Genomic DNA, 21,198 nt, shown 5'->3' on the forward strand with positions numbered 1-21,198 from the left:
CTTTTCCTGGCCAGCCACCCATCTTTCATCCTCCATAAACTTGAGTTGATCCAAAACTCTGCTGTTCGTATCCTAATTTGCTACCAGTCCTGTTCACCCTTGTGCTCACGATCTACATTGGCTCCCGACAACACCTCGATTTTAAAGTTCTCATCCTAGTTTTCAAATCCCTCCATGGTCTTACCCCTTCGTATTTCTGTAATCTCTTCCAGCCCTACAAACCTCAGGGATCGTCACTACTCAAATACTGGCCTCTTGAGTATCCCTGATTTTAATTGCTCTCCCATTGGTGGCCATGTCTTCAGCTGCCTTGGCCCTAAGCTCTGGAATTCTATTACTAAACCTCTCTGACTCTCTACCCCTCTTTACTGCTTTAAGATGCTCCTTAAAACTTACCTATTTGACCAAACTTTTGGTCATCTGCCCTAATATGTCCTTTTGTGGCTCAGTGTTAAATTTTGTTTGATAATGATCCCATGAAGCGTCTTGAAATGTTTGACTACATTAAAGATGCTATATAAATGCAAGTTGTTGTACTTTTAGCTAGATGTTTGCTGTCTCCAGGAACTGTACTGCTACAGCACTACCTTGTGACGAATGACAGGTACTGCAGCTATCGTTGACATCAAGGGCTTGAGTCTCGTTGATTGACGGTCACGTAGTGTTAGAGGCCCAAAGATTACATTCGCAGTGCCACCTACAGGTAGAATGCCTTTAGAATATTGAGACTATTCACTTTTAATTTAGAGCAGAGAAGCAATATATTTAATATATCTTTCAACCTAGAAACGTGGAATCTAAGCAGCTGTGGTGGCTTTTTGCTAAATAATTAAAGAAACACTGTCATTTTCTAAGCCAATTATTATTCAGTTCATTTATAATGAAAAACTCTGAATTATCACTATATCACGGAAAGCCCTATCATTCGCCTTAATGTTAGAAACCAACAAATGCATACCGTACATACCATGTTTGATCATCATGCCTTTATGTGGTCCCAAGACTCCTTTTTGAGAATCTCGTAGGTAATGGTTAAAGTGCCCCATCTCCTATACCACAACCCTTCCCTCAGAAGCTGTAAAATTCAGCACCATAACACCTGTGGCATCATTTTAGTACCAAAATAGTATCCATGTCACTTCTGCTCACTTCCGATGCGGCCTGCACTGAATGCCATCTTGGTAAAGATGATGGTGTGGACATTACTTGCTAGCTGTACTCGGAGTAGACAGATTGTAACATCAGTCAGCGTCTAATGCTGATTTGATGCTGCCATTTTGGACCTCATCACTCCAGTTGATACCCCCTCTTAAACAAGAACAGGTGAACATGTGTTGAGCAGCAGGAGGAGAACACACCAGTGCTATTTAAAGATATAATCAACAACTTGTAGAGTAATTGTTGCTTACTTTCTACTGCCTCTGTTTGACTGTTTTGAGGAGCTGGTTACAGTTGGTGAACTCTGCAGGGAGTGGTGCTACACAGGGAGAAGGCCTTGGTTGTGACTGCCAGGGCTGTAAACATACCACTTGTTCCCAGACATATTTGAAATAGCAGCAGTCCTCCTTGGGCTGCAGCATGAGAGGGAGAGGGTGCAGAAGCAGAAAATAAGAAGACAAGCTACTCTTAGAGGGAGGGGGAAAGAGGGAGAAGGGCTTTCAGCAGGAGGTCCTATTTACCTAAGCCAAGAGCAGTGTATTCGTCATCTGCATTTCACCAAGGAGGTAATCACAGAACTCTGCCGCCTCTTGGTACCAGACCTGTGGCCTCAGAGTTGTATGAGGTCACAGATCTGAAACATTAACTCTGTCTCTCTCTCCACAGATGCTGCCTGACCTAATGAGTATTTCCAGCATTTTCTCTATTTTTATATTTAATATTTCCATGCCATATTTTCTCTTTGCCTTCCTAATTGTCTTCAAAACCTCTTTCCTAAGCTCATCATATTCTCTTTTGTCATCCTCTCCGATACTATTAAATATTTCCCACTGTTATGCTACTTCTTTAATTGTTTACCTTCCTTCGCCCCATCCTTATTCCCTCATAGCTAGCCTTTTCCCAACCTATTACTTTGGGCTGGCAGCATCTGTGGAGACAGAAACAGAGTTAACATTTCAGATCTGTGACCTTTCATCTCTCTCCACAGATGCTGCCAGACCTGCTGAGTATTTCCAGCACTTTCTGTTTTTATTTCACACTTCCAGCATCCACAGTATTTTGCTTCTATTACTATGGTCTTTTTACGAACTATATCTCTCTCAGCCATTATCGCCAACATTATATTATGATCACTACTCCCTAAATGATCTCGCACACTTCTGTTATTTGCTCTGGTTCAATATCAGGTCTAGCAATGTGTTATGATTAGGTGAGGAGGGGTCGAAGGGCTCCTGTCTTGTCCTTCTCCTTGTTTGACCGCAACAGGGTTTATTTTTTTTTTAAAGTGGATATGCTTGCCAATTCAGTGAGTGTTTAACTGTTTACATGCTATGATCATAAAAGAAACAATTTGACAGGTTTTCTTGACTTTCACAAAGCTTTACTGTACTTGAACTGATCTAAGGAAAATAATAAACTATGCTCCAACTTTCACACTCACAGACACACTCGAGGTTCACACACACACAAATAGGTTGCAGGGTGGGGAAGGATAGATTGGTCGGATTCAAGTCTGGAGCAATAAAAGGGGGTATACAGTCTGTGGAATTTGGGGACTCAGTTGTCTTCCGAATGAACTCAGTGGTCCTGAGGCTTCCGGCTTGCAGATGTGGCCAGCTGATTTGGGGAAGTTCTCCAAACAGTGATGCAGATGGTTTCCTTCATGGGGGTCTATGTCTGCAGCAGTGATAGGCCTAGATGGGTATGGCCAGCAGGCAGGTTTGAAAACTTGCAAGGTGGATTGGAAGAGAGAGAGAGAGAGAGAGAGAGAAAGGGACCCCACTCGGGTCTTCTCTGGTCAGTGTCAAGTTGTTTGTCTGGTCTGTAGAGAGAGAAAAAAACCTGCTTAAAAACACAGATGGCGGGGCCTTTCACATATCACACAGTATGTACTTCTTCTTACAACTTAATCAATTCATGTGTAGAAATTCCTAGACACCTTTCTCACCTGGTCATAACAGAAATTTGGGGGCTAGCATCTGGAACTGACCAACAGACAAACGAGAAATTGGAAGTGGGGAGCCAAATTGTTCCCAATCAAAAAAGAGCAAGATTTCAATACAGGTTTTCTTGTTGTTGTGTGTGCTTGAATACTAACATGTCTGCAACTGAAGCTAGCGGCTCCCCAAGCCAGGGTGAAGTAACTTGGGTTAAGTTAAAAGCACTGTCTATGGAGGAGTTGAGGAAAATGGCTCAGCAGCGTGGGATCACTGTACGTAGCAAGGCAAGAAAGTCTGAACTCCTAAGGCTAGTGGCCAAGCATCTTTCCCTTGAATCTGAAGAAGCAGAAGCAGGGTTAGGAGCAGACCCTGACAGGGTATTGTTAGCAAAGATACAATTGGAACAAAGGAAACTTGAATTAGAAGACAGGGAAAGAGAGAGACAGGAGAGGGAGAAAGAAAGAACCTTCCAGAAGGAACATGAAGAAAAAGAGGGAGGAGAGAGAGAGAGAGAGCGAAAGAATATTCTGGAAGGAATGCAAAGAGAGAGAGAGAGCTGAAGTGGCTGGAGTTAACTAGTGGGTGACAGAGTAACCCCAGTGAAAGCATGGCCAACATGGAGGAGCATAATTCAGGGCTGGGTACAAGATTGTTAAAACAAGCTCAACTAGTCCCAAAATTCAATGAGGAAGATGTAGAACAATTTTTTGTGTCCTATGAGAAACTGGCAAGGTAACTAAAAGAGCCAGCTGAGACCTGGCCTCTTTTATTACAAAGCAAGATAACCAGAAAAGCCCGTTTGCCAGATAAGAGTTCATCAAATTATGAATGCTATCTTCGGGGCATATGAATTAGTACCCGAAGCCTATCTCTGAAAGTTTAGAACCCTCAAGAAGCAAGCTAATCAAACTTATCTGGAGTTTGAAAGAAGTAAGCAGCTGGCTTTTGACCAGTAGCTGAGGGCTCTTAAAGTACAGCTCAGCTATGAGAATCTCAGAGAAATAATTCTGTTAGAGGAATTTAAACACTCTCTCCCACTCTCCATAAAGCCCCATGCAGAGGAGCAGCGGGTTCAGAGAGCCTGGCAAGTGGCCGTTCTGGCTGATGAGTTTGCTTTAATTTATAAGTCGGTTTCCCAGAGGAAAACATTTCCTAGTCATACCCATGAATCCAAAAAGGACAAAGAGTGGGAAGGTGACAGGAGCCCAAGCAGTCCTGGGAGAGAAAGGAAAGCAGGAGACACAGGGGGCCCTCATCTAGCCAAAGAGGAAGATGCTGTGAGCAAGAGTGAGACCCGGAGACCTCTGTGCTTCCATTATAATAAAGCAGGACAATTAAAAGCTGACTGCTGGAAACTAAAGGGAAAACCAGTAGGGTTAATCAGGGCACACACACTCAGTGAAGAAGCGAAACTGATGGTAAGCACAGCAGAACAAGATGTGGCTTTAACTGCAGTAACAGTGAGACCCAGGAAGCTTACGGCTGCAAGTGCAGGAAAATTTAATAGGGTTCCTGAAGGTTATCAGGGTTTTGTGTTTGAAGGGAAAGTAACCCCATACCCCTCGAGTGGGGCAAGTAAGCCCATAGTAATTCTCAGGGACACAGAGGCCACTAAATCTCTTTTACTGGGAAAAGACCTTTCCCCCAGAGAGTGCAGTGATCACCAGAATGGTATTGGAAGGCAGTGTATATCTGTACCTTTACACCAGGTGCATCTGGAGTGCGACCTGGTTTCGGGACTGGTGACTGTGGGGATTGTCCCTAGTTTGCCTGTGGATGGGGTTGACCTGCTCCTAGGTAATGATCTGGCAGGTGTGAAGGTGGTAGAGCCCCTAGTAGTGAAAGAAAGACTGCAGGAGGTCAGAAAGACGGCAGTGGGAGGAGAAAGGGCCCTTGCAGTTTCCCTGAATGTGTAGTGGATCAGGCCATGATCAAACTAGCTCCCCCAGTGGAGACTGAATTGGCACTGCAGGCAGATGACCAGGTCTGTCTGTCTGAGACTTTCTTTGGAAAGTTAGGATACCCAGGGAATGAATTAAATGGATTTTCCCTAGCTGAGGTTCAGCAAGCCGACCTAGTGTTGCGAGAGTTAGCACAGGCTGCCCAGTCTGAAAGTGAAGCAGAGGGAGTCCCTAATTGCTACTAAAGAATGAGGTACTGATGAAGAAATGGAGTTCTCCTCACAGACCTGAGAGCAAGGAGTTAACATTTGTCCACCAGTTAGTGGTGCCACAGATGTATCAGAGAGAAATATTAAGAAGGGCCCACGAGACTACAATGGCTGTACATGCCGATATACAAAAGACCAAAGCCCGCATAAGACAGCAGTTTGACTGGCCAAAACTCACAAAGATGTGGTGGAGTACTGTAGGAGTTGCCACATGTGCCAGGTTGGGGGGAATCCCCAACCTACAGTGAAACCTGCACCCCTAAGTCCTGTGCCAGTGTTAGGAGAACCATCCAGCAGAGTGCTGGTGAACTGTAAGAGAACCCAGCCGAGAACAAAAGGGCCAGGCAGGCACAAGGCTGGGAAAAGATTCAAAAGGAAAGGGAAAAAAGTGGCCAAGAGGGCAGGTTAAAGGAAGTCTGGGAGGAATCCTGGATGAAAAGCCTTACTATCTATTCAGCCACATCCAGAAAATGTGAAAAGTTAGATCCCACATCCTCCTATGTAAATGCAGACACTAGATGCACCCCACTAGAGTTGCTAACAGCATTTACAGGAACCTGCAGAGACAAAGAAAGACCTTTAGGGGGCAGAGAAACTGTGAGGGTGATGCCTTACCTAGTCTAAGTGCCACAGGGGAGTGCAGTAGAGTTTTCACAAATACCTGCAGGCAGGAATGTCCCAGAGAACAAATGGGAGATTAGCAAAGAAACCTCCCCCACAGTCAGAAAAAAAGGACCACCCATCTCCTGAAGTCAAAAGCCTTTGCATGACTTAGCGAAGCACTAAAAGAGAGTTCAGGACACACCTGCCCACTACTGACTCTCCTGAAAAACAAAATTCCAATTTAGGGCTAATTAAACCAAACCACCACCACCACCCCCCCCCCCCCCCCACCTTTTGCAGACCTCAACAGGAACAAAGATCCTGGGCAGAAAAAACACATTACTGGGATGCCAAAAAGCAGGGGGGGTGGGGTGGGTGGTGGCAATTTTCAATTTTAATAAGCTTTAGCATTTGTCAATGAATGAAAGAAATACATTTTTTTTCTGTATCTTATATTATCTTTTGACCCTTTTAATGAAATGCGCTTTTCTCAAATTGCATTTCATTCTGCTGGGTGTGGATGTGTCATGCAGACCCTCCCCCCCCCCCCCCCCCCCCCACCTGCCAAGAATGAGGCACATTAATTTTGTCATATGAACATTGATTTGAAAACTGTTGCTGAAGTGAAGAAAGGACTTGTTTAAAGAAGTAATCACCAGACCTTTGGCTGGAAAGATAGTTGCATAGGGCGGCACAGTGGCGAGGGTGGCACAGTGGTTAGCACCGCAGCCTCACAGCTCCAGTGACCCGGGTTCAATTCTGGGTACTGCCTGTGTGGAGTTTGCAAGCTTTCCCTGTGTCTGCGTGGGTTTTCGCCGGGTACTCCGGTTTCCTCCCACCACCAAAAGACTTGCAGGTTGATAGGTAAATTGGCCATTATAAATTGCCCCTAGTATAGGTAGGTGGTAGGAGAATATAGGGACAGGTGGGGATGTGGTAGGAATATGGGATCAGTGCAGAATTAGTATAAATGGGTGGTTGATGGTCGGCACAGACCCGGTGGGCTGAAGGGCCTGTTTCAGTGCTGTATCTCTAAATAAATAAAAATAAAATAACAGACAGTGCTTGTGGAGACAAAGGGATTACTTCCCTTATCCAGTTTAACCCACAATGGACTTCAAGCACCAGACATTGAAGGTGAGGGAGTTCAAATTTCAGGATGACTGCTGGGATGGCCGAATCCACAAACAGATGTGGTCAGATCATCTGCTTGACAACCTGGTTTTTCTGAATTGTACAAATGGTTTGAACTGAGAGTGTCTGTTTGCTCCTGGACTGAAAAGACTTCTCCTGGCTGGCTTGCCACAGCCTCTCCTGTCTGCTCCCATCTCTTTCTCACAGAACTCCAAATCCACTGAAGATATTGGAAAGTAGTGAACAAGGATTCACAAAGGGGGAGGTAAAAACACTGGCACCCAAATATCTGTTATGACCAGGTGAAAAAGATGCCTTGGGGTCCCTCTCAGCCTTCACCTGGTCTTACCGTAACAGAGTTTAATTTTAAACACCCCTTGGTGAATCCTTGTTCACCGCTTTCCAATTATAAGGCAAAGAAACCAGCACAAACAGCTTTTCTTAGGTTTAAAGAAGAAAAGCTGAAATTTATTAAACATAAACTCTAATTCGGTTAATGCTTATGGACACACGACGTGCCCATGCTAGCATACATACGCGATACACACATGCAAATAGAGACAGAAAAGAGCAGAAGAAAAAAATAAAGTAGAAACGTTTGAGGCAATATCTGAAGAGTTTCTGTTACGGGACGTCTAGCTTACTTTAGCGTCCTTGATTGTAGGTAGATCTTGCTTTTCGTTGGGGCCCAGTATTCTTCTTAAACCTTGTTTGCTGTAGGAGACTTTTCTCTCTTGGGGCTCATGTGTCTTCAGTGGATTTAGAGGCTTGTGAGAAAGAGATAGGAGCAGACAGGAGAGATCTTCTCAGTCCAGGAGCAAAAAGACACTCTCAGTTCAAACTGTTTTTACAATTCAGAAACCTCCAGGTTGCCCAGCAGGTTAGTCTGACCACGTCTTGGATTGTATCACCTTAGCAGTCTCTGGAATGCTCCTCTTACACACAATCCCTGATGATCAAGGTCCATTGTGGGTTGAATGTGTCAGGGAATGGTCCTTTGTCCTTCCAATCACTGTCTGTTAATATGCAAATGTGTCTTTCCAGCCATGGCTGATCTGTTCAACAAGACCCTTCTTCACTCCAGTAACAGTTTAAAATCAGTATTCATGACAAAATTAATGTGCTTCATTCTTGGCAGGTGGGGACCTAGCATGACAATAGGAGTGGTTGAAATTGAAAGCAAGGAGGTGATGATGAATCGCTGCAGAATATTAGAGATTTTGTCTGGCAATTATAGATTGATAAACAATTATTTCCTGAAGTATCTGACAGAAAATTAATTTTGAATATTTTAACTTGTACCAAATTGCCTTGTATATAATTCTATTATATAAAGGAAAACTCTAATTTTTAATCAATTCAAGTTCATCTAAGCATTGCCAATGAACTCCAATATTTTCATTAAATGCATGTTTTTCATTTTCTTCCTTAGGTGCTCAATAAGTCACCATTGCAGGTTTCAATGGTCTACCCCACCCAGTTAAGCCAGGATTCGAACGCGAGGGACTCACAGCTGAAGATAAAGGAGAGTTTATTAAGAAAAAAGGATATTATCATTGAAAGGTAAAATACAGGAAATATTTTGCAGTTCTTTGTTTTTGCATTTTGTATGCAGTATGGAAATATACTTTATTTTGTTAATGTATCAGTCAAAGCAAGGTCAAATTGACTGAAAAGGTCAATTGTGGTTCCTTCTCCAGTAACCCTGCAAAAAGATCACTTCAGTATTTAGGGAGAATGGTTTAGCATAATCAATGACTTTTTGCACCTCTAAGTGGTGAGAAGGTTGATTTATAAATGCCATAAATCATAACAGAATTACTTCTGGAGGCTTTTATTTTGCCGACCTCCATGAGTTGGCTTTAAAACTACCAATAAAATTTCAGGACTCACAGATGGATGCCATTTATGGCCATTTAGACTTGTATTTTTAAATATGAAGCATCATTAAGCCCAACAGCAACTACTGCAAACAATGCACAAACATGAATTTTCCCAGATTCTGATCTGTCACTAGGAATTCCTATGTTATGACCACAAATGTGAATAAGGGTAGCAACTAGGGTAGTGAGCTGCAAATGGCCCTGCCTTTTTTGATACATTTTTTGGTTTGATAAAAAGGTTGTATTATGCATATTTGGGAAATAGCAATGAGCAGACCAAGAAAGGCCATTTTGTCTGGCTGCAGAATTTAAAAATAGAATACACCATCCTCTACTCATCACCCTCAATTCATTTTCTCACCAAGTATCAGCCCTACTCTCTATTAAAATTACTCCTGTTATCAGCCTAGGCAGTTCCATTCACAATTTGTGAAATAGTTCTAACTGATATATCCAATCGTTGTCACTCTTCTGAGCTTCATCTACCCCTTGTTGTCATTCACGGTACATAATTCCTCATGATTCAACTTAATGATATTGAAATTAGGTATATTTTTACAACAAGTGGCCGAACCTCAATGTCAGTTTTACATGTGGGTGGCAATTTGAAAATGCTCCCCAATGAGTATACAATTTAATTATTTGAAGCAAGCACAGAGAGGAATTTATCCCTCAATGCAGCTTAAAGCTACCAAAATATGTTCGCAATATGTAAGAAAAAACCTCAACTTATTTAGTTCATCTACATAAGCTCAAAGCTCTATAAGGATTATTTGGTTCTTGTAGAAAGTGATACGTTAATTTTTTTTTAGTTTATTCTGTTATCCCTTTGTTTCCCTACTTGTGTGAGGCTTTTTATGTGATTCTCTCTAATCTATGTGTTTACTGTATGCACACACATGCCTCACTTATGACTATTATGAATGATTTTTTCTGGACTTATCAGCTTTGTAATGAGACAATGAAAGCATGTATAATCACATAATAATTATGGCATAATGTAAACAGAAAATTGTGCTTATTTGGAACATAAATACTGTACATACAAGGCAGCACAGATGGAGATGACCAAAAATGTTTTTAATTATCCTAATCGGCTCTTCTTGTGTTTGGTCCCTCAGTCATTCATTTCTTTTGTACCTTATTAGCACAAAACACTCAGAATATAGCACCACCAAGAAATGCAGCAATGAGAAAGTGCATTTATACAGCACTTTCCCACATCTCTCAGAAACATTTCAAAGTGGTTATAATTATTAAGACAAACTTTGCAACTAGTTTATGCACAGCACGACCCCATTGACTGCACCCCCCCCCCACCCCACCACATGCTGCATTAGGTATTGCTCAAAATAGCTGAGCCAAGACAATAATGTGGTGTCAACTTATTATTTCAGTAATGCTCCTGGTGCCCAACACATAAAACACTGGGAATCTCATGGTTGGGGAGCTGGAATGTCAGGAGAGTTGCTGGCTATTCATGTCTTGATGCCTTTCTTTTAATGTAGTGGGGCACAAAGTCCCCCACTGAAGAATTAGCTGTTAGATACCCGGAGAACTCTGAAACACTAAGTAAAAGTGGCCGAAGATAAAGAAGAGGGCTGCACTGAAGCGACACTTTTGTTTAATTGAAATGGCCTCCCCTTCAGTGCCCAAGGGAAATGGGGGACTCTGTGACTGGAATACAGTCAATATAAAGGATGTCCCAAAATGCTTCACAGTTAGGTCTTTACATTGTCAATAAACACAGCCTATAACCTATCACTGTGCATTCAAGATGAGAAGTCTATTCACTCCACTATCACCATCAAGTTTATCATTCAAGTTTAGAACCTCCTCTATTCCCACCATATTAAATACAGATTATTTTCAGTAGTTGAAGCTATTCTGATGTAAGTAACACCATCACATCACAGGAAGATTGGTGAGACAGAATCTTTTTTTGCAGTATGTCAGTCTGCCTTGTATACATTTGAACCCATTATTGCAACATGCTGGATACTCTCCAAAACATTTGCTATTTGCCTTTTCTTGAATGCGCATTTGTAGATGGGCACAAAACTCATTAAGTTCCTATCTGCCATCTATTACCCTTTGAACTTGAAAGAGAGTGCCATTTCAATGCTGCATATTGTTTAAATATAAGTCAAAGTGGATCAGTCATAAAAATGCACTACAAATGTATAAAATAGTTCCCCCTTTTTACATGCCAAAATCCAGGCAATTTTATTCTTCAACCCAATTTCCTTGTCTTTATAAAATAGATTTTCAGACTGATCGTGACTGCAGCTTTCAAATTGCAGACAAATTGTCTGTTATATAAGATCTGTACAAATTGTTTTCCAGATTTTTTTAATGGTATGCAAAAATAAGATACTTCTGGTACTTTATTATTTTTAGGAATATTCTTTTTTGTAATGCTGCATATAATTTCATTTGTCAAAGTCACATCTAACTATTAATGAGATTGAACAGTTTCAATCAAGGACAAGTGTTCCTGTTATTGCACCTGGGCATATTGGATTGCCTGGTTTAACGCAGAGTGGAAATTGTCTTGTGACAATCACAACGCCAAATGAAGCTTACAATCATTATTTGAGAGGCCTTCATTTCTGACATGAGATCCTCCCAGCCCAATTTTCCTCTGTGCACTCAATCAGGTGATCCAATTTTCCCAAGCACAACAGAAATATCTGCCCCATAAGTGATTTTAGGGATTAGGTCCATATTACCGCCTGAAAGATGCAGTCTGAGGTTAGGGTTAGCCATGTGAAACTCTAGAAATATCAATATTGGTATACAACAGCTGTACTTTGGTGCATGCAGTACCTTCTGTTGCCCATATCACACACTGATTAGTGAGCAAAGCAACGTGGGGGAAGAGATATTGGTGATGTAGCTAAAGATGCACATCAATTCATTTTATTATTCTTAAAAATTGTCTTTGGGATGTAAGTGATCCTGGCAAAGCAACATTGACCATCCGTAATTGCATGAGGGCATTAAGAGTCAACTACAGCATCTACCCTGTCAAGCCCGTTAAGAATTTTGCATGTTTCAATTAGATCACTCCTCATTCTTCTAAAATCCAAGGAATATAGGGTCAGTATACTCAATCTCTCTTTATAGGAGAGTCCCTCATCCCAGGAATCAGTCTCGTGAAACTTCATCTAAGGGAAGTATATCCTTCCAGGGTAAGGAGATCAAAACTGCACATCATACTCCACCTCACACAACAAGACCCTATATAACTGCAGTAAGACTTCTTTACTCTTGTACTCCAATCCCTTTGTAATGAAGACTAGCACACCATTTGCTTTCCGAATTGCTTGCTGTACCTGCATGTTAACTTTTTATGATTCGTGTGCAAAGACACCAGGTCCCTCTGGATACCAACATTTTCCAGTTTGTCACCTTTTTTGAAAAAAACCTGCTTTTTACTTTTCCTAGCAAAGGGGATAAATTCACACCTCCCCACATTAAATTTCATTCGCCATGTCCTTGCATATTCATTTAACCTACCTATTTTGCTATGCGGCTTCTTTGAATCCTCCTAACAGCTTACTTTATCACCTAACATTCTATCATCAGTTTAGGATGCTGACCTACTGAATTTAGTGAAAAAAGCCCTGACTTCTCAAGTCTTTCGCAATACTTGTAACCCCTCATCTCTGGTAACATCTGAGTGATTCTATACTTCATCTCTTCCAACTGCAGCCTAACTAAAGTATGATATAAATTCAATATTGCCTCTTTGCTTTTTTATTTTGTATCGCTAGATACCATACCAACAATTCTAATCTTTTTATGGCTTTATTTACTTGTGCTACCATCTTTAATGACCTCTGTATCTGCATTCATCACAATTTGCTACACGCCTCTCCCACCAGTTTGGTATAATTAGCAAAATTTGGTATTGTTCCCTTAATTCTGAAGTCCAGATCATATATGTACAGAGTAATGAAAACTAGTCCTAAAACAGATACCTGCAGAACATCACTCATATCTTTCCATTTTGAAAACGTTCCTTTTACCTCTACACTTTCTGCTTTCTAATCATTTAATTCGGTGTCCATTTCCTCATGTGGTCCCTTATGAAATAGCTTTTGAAAATCCATGCAAATCACATCCATTACATTTCTTTTATCTATCCTGTTATTCTTTCAAAGAATTCTATAAGTTTGGTGAAGCATATTTATAATTTTTTGCTGACTGACTCCAGTATTTCTCCACATGATTGGTAATTTTATTGCATATTATAAACACTGAAGATTTGCCAACAAGAAGCCTGACTTGCACACAACATGGGGTACAGTCGTATAGTATGAAGGAAGAGCAAAGCAGGTATTTTTGCAACATGCGCCAAAGAACAAAGTGAAGCAATGCTGTCTGATGTTAAACATATGGCTATCAATTGCAGTATACCATTTATAAATGAGTTCAATTACCATGAGGTGAGTCTATTTATGGAAGAACATCTGTTTTGTGGCAACAAACCAAGCTTAATAGCTAGTTCTTGCAAGGTGCTGAATAGTATCACATGGTTTGGAGACTATCACCTTGTCAGCAAATAATCCAGTTTGCGTTATTACATTACAAAGTGATATATAAACCTTAGCCCTAAAATTAGGCAGTAGACCAGTGCCTCCACTGAAGATCATGGCCTAGATTTGGCCGGTGCCACAATCTGTCAATGTAAATATGGCAGAATGACTCCTTGCTGCCCTTTCTTAAGGCCAGAGGCCCGGTCCCAAAGTCTGGAAACAGTGTGGAAGAAGTGTGATGATACAAATTATGGACTAAATCTGAAGAGTTATAAAAACTGACTTTATCTTTTCGAAAATTGAACCTTTCTTTTAAAAAGTGAACAATGCACCAAAATGGCCACCACAGAAACAAAGGAGCTTAGTATTTTGTATATTGAAACTGTCTGACAGGGACAAAGGAAAGTCTTCAGAGCTAAGAGGTTTCAAGTGCACTCATCGTACATCCATCCTCAAACATTCCAGAATTAAATGTCTTCTTTTGAAACAAACAAGGTGTGAAGTAGCCACGTCCTGGGCCACTATACGATCACCATGAGGTAGAGACCAGAGCGTCTCCTACTAGGAGGTGAGAAATAACACAACTTGACCTTATAAGAGCAGCCTAGAGAGAGAGACTCCAAAGAAAGAAAGAGAAAGGAGAAAAGCAGTATCCAGAAGTTTGCTTCCAGCAAACTGGAAGGCACGTGTCCTGCTGTAGAATCCTACATCTAAACTATACAGCGGTGAACTAGAAGTGATCCAGTGACTTCAATTGCTTTCAACCAAGAGAGAAATCTATAATCACCTCAGGCCTGCACCCAACGAGAACTCGATTTCCAAGAAAATTCAACAAGTTTACCAAAATCTACCCCCACCCACCACGTGCGTGCACGCGCACAAACAAATGCATGAGTGGATGCGGTTACGACAATTTCAGGATAAGGCGTATTGATCAATAAACAATTGATTTTCTGTTTTTAAATCTACAAGAAAACCTGTCAGTGTCTGTTTATTTGACAAATAAAACAACAAGGGGTTAACCCCTAACAACAAAACACACTTTCTGCGGTCAGGTAGGGTGTTGAAGAGTGAGAACCACCCACATCTCATCGCGTATCAGTAACAGCATAGTGTTGTGGGCTGCTGGTGTCTGCAATGGCTCTTCAGCAATGTCCACCCCAATCCAATCCAGTTTGCCCTTGTAAGGCAGAATAGAGTTTTACTGAGGCCAAAATGGGTCAAAGAATTTTCTTTCTTTTAGTTGTTTGGTGTCCAGTAGAGACAATCTGATGAGAGAAGTTCGCGGATGACACAAAGATTGGCCGAGTGGTTAACAGTGAGGTTGAGTGTCTTGGGTTACAGGAAGATTTAGACAGGATGGTCAAATGGGCAGAAAGGTGGCAGATGGAATTTAACGCTGAAATGTGTGAGGTGATATTTGGAAGGAGTAATGTGACAAGGAAGTATTCAATGAATGGCCTGACACTGGGAAGTTCCGAGGAACAAAAGGACCTTGGTGTGTTTGTCCATAGATCTCTGAAGGCAGAAGGGCAGGTTAATAGGGTGGTGAAAAAGGCATATGGGACACTTGCCTTTATCGATCAAGGCATAGTTTACAAAAGCAGCGAGCTCATGTTGGAGTTGTATCGAACTTTGGTAAGGCCACAGCTGGAGTATTGTGTGCAATTCTGGTCACCACATTATAGGAAGGATGTGATTGCACTGGAGGGGGTGCAGAAGCGATTCACCAGGATGGTGCCTGGGATGGAACATTTAAGCTATGAAGAGAAGTTGGATAGGCTTGGATTGTTTTCGCTGGTGCAGAGAAGACTGAGGGGTGACCCGATCGAGGTGTGCAAGATTATGAGGGGCATGGACAGGGTGGATAGGGAGCAGCTGTTCCCCTTAGTTGAAGGGTCAGTTACGAGGGGACACAAGTTTAAGGTGAGGGGCAGTAGGTTTAAGGGGTATTTGAGGAAGAACTTTTTTACCCAGAGGGTGGTGACGGTCTGGAATGCACTGCCTGGGAGGGTGGTAGACGCGGGTTGCTTCACATCCTTTAAAAAGTACCTGGATGAGCACTTGGCACGTCATAACATTCAAAGCTATGGGCCAAGTGCTGGCAAATGGGATTAGGTAGACAGGTCAGGTGTCTTTAATGCATCGGTGCAGACTCGATGGGCTGAAGGGCCTCTTCTGCACTGTATTATTCTGTGATTCTGAGAAGGTAATCAATCTCCTCTGAAGTCAGTTACCTTATCTAGTTTGGACCTTTAGGAGACCTCAAAGGAACTTACACAAAGTCTTCACTGGTGTGAATTCCACAGAAGAATTTCAAGATCATAAAAGGAGGAATTTCCCCCAATATGCCCCTTTGACATGGGGGTTGTAGATCGAAGATCTTCCCATGACTCCTGCTGTCTTGAATTTCAATTGCCAGTTGAAATGTATTGGAATCCCAGTGGAATCTGAATCTGATCCATTTTCCTGATCTCCTGAAGTAACTGTTACTTACGTGCTCTCTGCCTCTGGGGATATCAAGGCCTATGTTTCAGCCAAAGCACAAGTTAGGTCAGAAAAAAAGTTTGCTAAATGACAAATTCATGGATTATTCACAAATCAAACAGTGTCATACTGTTATGCATTTTTGGTTTTCAATGAAGAAACTGCAAAACTAATTCAGATCTTTCACATGGTAAGAGGCTGGTAAAAGAATATGACCTAGAAATTCGAGTGCAGGGAACAATCCCTGTGACCGAATGGCACACCCAATATTGGGCCTCTGGACTTATTACCATTGAACAGGAATTGAGAATTCCAATGATTAACGAGCCTCTGAGAGAAGAAATTCTTCCTCATCTTGGTCTTAAATGGGAGAACCCTTATTTTGAAATTGTGCCTCCTAGTTCTAGATCCCACCACCCCCCCCCATGAGGAGAAACATCCTTTCAGCATCTACCCTGTCAAGCCTTCTCAAAATCTTATAATGTTTTCATAAGATCACCTTTCATTCTTCTAAACTCCAATGAGTATAGGCCCAACATGCTCGACATTTCCTCATAAGGTAACCCAGTCATCCCAGGAATCAACCTAATGAATCTCCTCTAAACTGCCTCCAATGCAAGTATATCCCTCTTTAAGTAAGGAGACCAATACATAGAAAACATAGAAACATAGAAAATAGGAGCAGGAGTAGGCCATTCGATCCCTTGGGATCAAAAAAGATCATGGCTGATCGTCTAATTCAGGATCCTGTTTCCCCATATCCCTTGATCCCTTTGGCATTAAGAAATATATCTATCTCCTTCTTGAATATATTTAATGACTTGGCCTCCACCTCCTTCTGCGGTAGAGAATTTCACAGGTTTACCACCCTCTGAGTGAAGAAATTTCTCCTCATCTCAGTTCTAAATGGCATACCCCATATCCTGAGACTGTGGCCCCTGGTTCTGGACACCCCAGCTATCGGGAACATCCTCCCTGCATCTAGCCTGTCTTGTCCTGTTAGAATTTTATAGGTTTCTGTGAGATCCCCTCTCATTCTTCTAAACTCTAGTGAATATAGGCCTAGTCTACCCAATCTCTCCTTGTTCGTCAATCCTGTCATCCCAGGAATCAGCCTAGTAAATCTTCTTTGCACTCCCTCCATGGCAAGAACATCCTTCCTCAGATAAGGAGACCAAAACTGTGCACAGTACTCCAGGTGTGGTCTCACCAAGGCCCTGTAGCAAGACTTTCCTACTTTTATACTCCATCCGCCTTGCAATAAAGGCCAAGATTCAATTTTGTTTTATTCACTTGTGGCAAACAGTAAAGATGATACAAATTGACTGCAACAGGACATAGATAGGCTCGCAGAATGGGCAGACCAGTAGCAAATGGAATTTAATAGAGATAAGTGTGAGGTGATGCATTTTGGCAGAAGGGATGGAGAAAGGTCATAAAGAATTAATGGCACAGTTCTAAAGAGTGTGCAGGAACAGAGGGACCTGGGGGTGCTTGTGCATTGATCTTTGAAGGTGGCAGAACATATTGAGAGAGTGGTCAGCAAAGCATATGGGAATTTGGGCTTCATAAATTTAGGTATTGAGTTCAAAAGGAGGTAAGTTATGATGAACCATTATAAAGCATTGGTTCAGCCACAACCAGAGTATTGCATTCAGTTCTGGTCACCACACTTTAAGAAGGATGTGAGGGTCCTTCAGAGGGTGCAGCAGAGGTTTATTAAAATGCTTTCAGGGATGAGGGATTTTAGCTACAAGGTTAGGTTGCAGAAACTGGGGTTGTTCTCCTTGGAGCAAAGGAGATTGTGGGGAGATTTGATAGAGGTATACAAGATTATGACATGTTTAGATAAGGTAGACAAAGAAAACTTTTCCCACTAGCTGATGCTACAAGGACTAGGGGACACAGATTGAAGGTTTTAGGCAAGAGATGCAGAGGAGATGTGAGGAAGACCTTTTTTACACAGTGAGTGGTAATGAGCTGGAACTCGCTGCCTATGAGGTGGTGGAGGCAGGGACAATTAACGATTTCAAAAGGACATTGGATGGCCATTTGAAGAAAATAAACTTGCAGGACTACTGGGATAGAGCAGGAGAATGCGACTGACTGGATTGCTCTACAGAGAGCTGGGATGGACTCGATGGACTGAATGGCCTCCTTCTGTGCTATAAATGATTCTACAACTCTAAGTCCTAAATTAGACTCCTGAGACTAGGGAACATGCTGGCAGTTCTTGAATGTCTCTCTAGTTTCTTGGCAACCAGATTGTTAAAATATCCAATGAAGCTTCAGGAGATGTAGAAATTATAGTAGTCTTGATGCTAATTATACAGAGCACTACCCTCAGTGCTTGAAAGTCTCTCTTTAGTTTCTTGGCAACCAGAACTGGATTCAGTATTCAAGGTATGGTCTGACTAGAGTACTATAAAGTTGGATGTTACTTTCTCTGACTTATATTTTACTGTTTTAGTGATGTAGCTCAGCATCCTTATTGGCTTTGTGGATTGGTGTTCTGCATAATTATTGTCAAGTCTACTAAGATCCTTGCATTTCTTTCAGCTTCATTGGACATTTTAATGCCATTCATGGAATAGTGTGCCATCTATTGTTTCTCTCTATGTGTACATCTGACATTTGTTTGTATTACATTCTATCTGCCATTGTTCTGGCTATTTACATATTTTGTCCAACTCATTCTGTTATTTCTGAGCTGTTTCTTCAGATTCCACTGTCCCTGCCAATTTGATAGCATTAGCAAATTTGACCACATTGAGATTCTGAATTCAGGTCATTTATGTAAACTAGAAGCAGTATTGATCTCAGCCCTGAGGCACACCACACAACATTCCTTCACTACTGCACTGAACTCTCAACCTTGATTTTGTGCTTAAGTCTTTGCAGTGGGATTATGAAGACAACGTTCTGACTCAGAGGCGCGAGTGCTACCACTTAGTCCCGGCTAACACATGAATGTGTCAGTGTTGAAAAATATTATGTAACCTTCATCGGATCTCAAAGTTGAAGTTGTTGAAGTTAGTCCCAATGTAATCTTTGATGAAGAGACTTGAAGTGGTATTAATGTGTCACCTGAGAAGGGTGGTGCAGTTTTATTGAAAAATGTCATTATGTTACTTCTACATGACAGAGTAGGTCATAGGATAGGAATCCTGAGGCGAGTAACTCACCTCCTGACTCCACAAAGCCTGTGCACCATCTACAAGGTACAAGTCAGGAGTGTGATGGAATACTCTCCACTTGTCTGGATGGGTGCAGCTCCAACAACACTCAAGAAGCTCGACACCATCCAGGACACAGCAGCCCGCTTGATTAGCACCCCATCCACAAACATTCACTCCCTCCACCACTGACGCACAGTGGCAGCAGTGTGTACCATCTACAAGATGCACTGCAGCAATGCACCAAGGCTTCTTAGACAGCACCTTCCAAACCCGTAAACTCTACAACCTAGAAGGACAAGCCACACACCATCCTGACTTGGAACTATATCACCGTTCCTTCACTGTTGCTGGGTCAAAATCCTGGAACTCCCTTCTTAACAGCACCGTGGGTGTACCTACCCCACATGGACTGCAGTGGTTCAAGAAGTAGGCTCTCACCACCACCTTCTCAAGGGCAATTAGGGATGGGAAATAAATGCTGTCCAAGCCGCGACACCCACATTCCATGAAAGAATTTAAAAAAATTAGCCAGAACAGGCTAAGAGGTGGAGTGGGGGGAGGGGTGGTGGTGGTGACAGACTCTAAATTACATTCACATGGAGAACAAAGAAGAAAGTTCTACTTTAACAACATTGTAACTGAAATTATGCTGGTTGTTCTGAACTTCCAAACACAAACAATTCTGAATATAAAACTTCCAAAGTTTGCTTTTGTGCCTTATAACTAAAATTATATAACAATATAAGTATAATTTACCCTAAGGATATTAGTTAAAATCACTTTGAAGTGCAATATGTTTTATTTGTTGCAGTGCACAGTCGCAGTTTATTCACAGGAATATGATAATGATGTACATTCTAGCAGTGTGCTATCTGTAACTAGGATCAGCAAATCCTTTTATGCTGGGCTGTATGACGCGAAGCCCACAGACAGCAGAGCCTCCCAGTCCTTCCTGTCATCTATCACAGAGGTCTTAGATGACAGCAGGAGGGAGGGACTGGACAAGCCGCTAACTCTGGACGAGCTGACAAAGGCCGTCGAGTCTTTCGAGACGAGTAAAACTCCCGGGAGCGACGGCTTACCGGTCGAGTTGTACTCGGCCCTGTGGGACTGGGTCGGCCCGGACCTGCTGGAAGTATACGAGAATATGCTCCTGGCCGGCAGCATGTCAGAATCCATGAGAAAAGGCATCATCACCCTCATTTACAGGCAGAAGGGGGAGAGGGCAGAAATCAGAAATTGGCGGCCCATCTCACTGCTTAATGTTGATTACAAGATTCTGTCCAAAGTCATAGCCAGTCGAGTCAAGTCTGCTCTGGAGTTGGTGATTCACCCCGATCAGACCTGTACTGTACCCGGCAGGAAGATCTCTGATAGTCTCGCGCTACTCAGGGATACGATCGCCTACGTACGGGACAGGAGGGTGGACACCTGCCTCATCAGCCTGGACCAGGAGAAGGCTTTTGACAGGATATCGCACACCTACATGATGGACGTGCTTTCCAAAATGGGGTTTGGGGAGGGAATCTGCAATTGGATCCAACTGCTCTACACAAACATCAGTAGCGCAGTCTCAATCAACGGGTGGGAATCGGAAAGTTTCCCGATCAAATCTGGAGTCAGACAGGGCTGCCCTCTGTCCCCGGTCTTGTTTGTTTGCTGTATTGAACCCTTTGCTGAGTCTATTAGGAAGGATGCGAGCATAAGAGGGGTGACAATCCCAGGCAGCGGAGGCACTCAGGTCAAAACCTCCCTGTACATGGATGACGTCGCCGTCTTCTGCTCGGATCCGCTGTCTGTGCGCAGACTGATGAGCATCTGCGACCAGTTCGAACTGGCCTCGGGAGCCAAAGTCAACCACGGCAAGAGCGAGGCCATGTTCTTTGGGAACTGGGCTGACCGATCCTTTGTCCCCTTCACCGTCAGGTCAGATTACCTGAAGGTGCTCGGGATATGGTTCGGAAGGGCCGGGGCGTGCACCAAAACATGGGAGGAGCGAGTAGCCAAGGTACGACAAAAGTTGGGCATGTGGGGGCAGCGATCTCTCTCCATTGTGGGTAAGAACCTGGTCATCAGGTGCGAGGCGCTCACGTTGTTACT

At 42.5% G+C, this 21,198-nt stretch overlaps 1 protein-coding gene across 9 annotated transcripts in view; it reads left to right on the top strand.

The window, feature by feature from the left end:
* The window catches only part of cep85l (centrosomal protein 85, like), a 380,598-nt gene that overhangs the window by 288,781 nt on the left and 70,619 nt on the right, over positions 1-21,198 (top strand). For all 9 annotated transcript variants that reach the window (XM_068025467.1, XM_068025473.1, XM_068025482.1 and 6 more), the window contains one exon: positions 8,438-8,568. In XM_068025467.1, the coding sequence (XP_067881568.1) occupies positions 8,438-8,568 (131 nt within the window). The remainder of the gene's footprint in view (positions 1-8,437; positions 8,569-21,198) is intronic.

The sequence above is a fragment of the Heterodontus francisci genome, chromosome 3, assembly GCF_036365525.1.
Source record: "Heterodontus francisci isolate sHetFra1 chromosome 3, sHetFra1.hap1, whole genome shotgun sequence".
Classification (NCBI taxonomy): Eukaryota; Metazoa; Chordata; class Chondrichthyes; order Heterodontiformes; family Heterodontidae; genus Heterodontus; species Heterodontus francisci.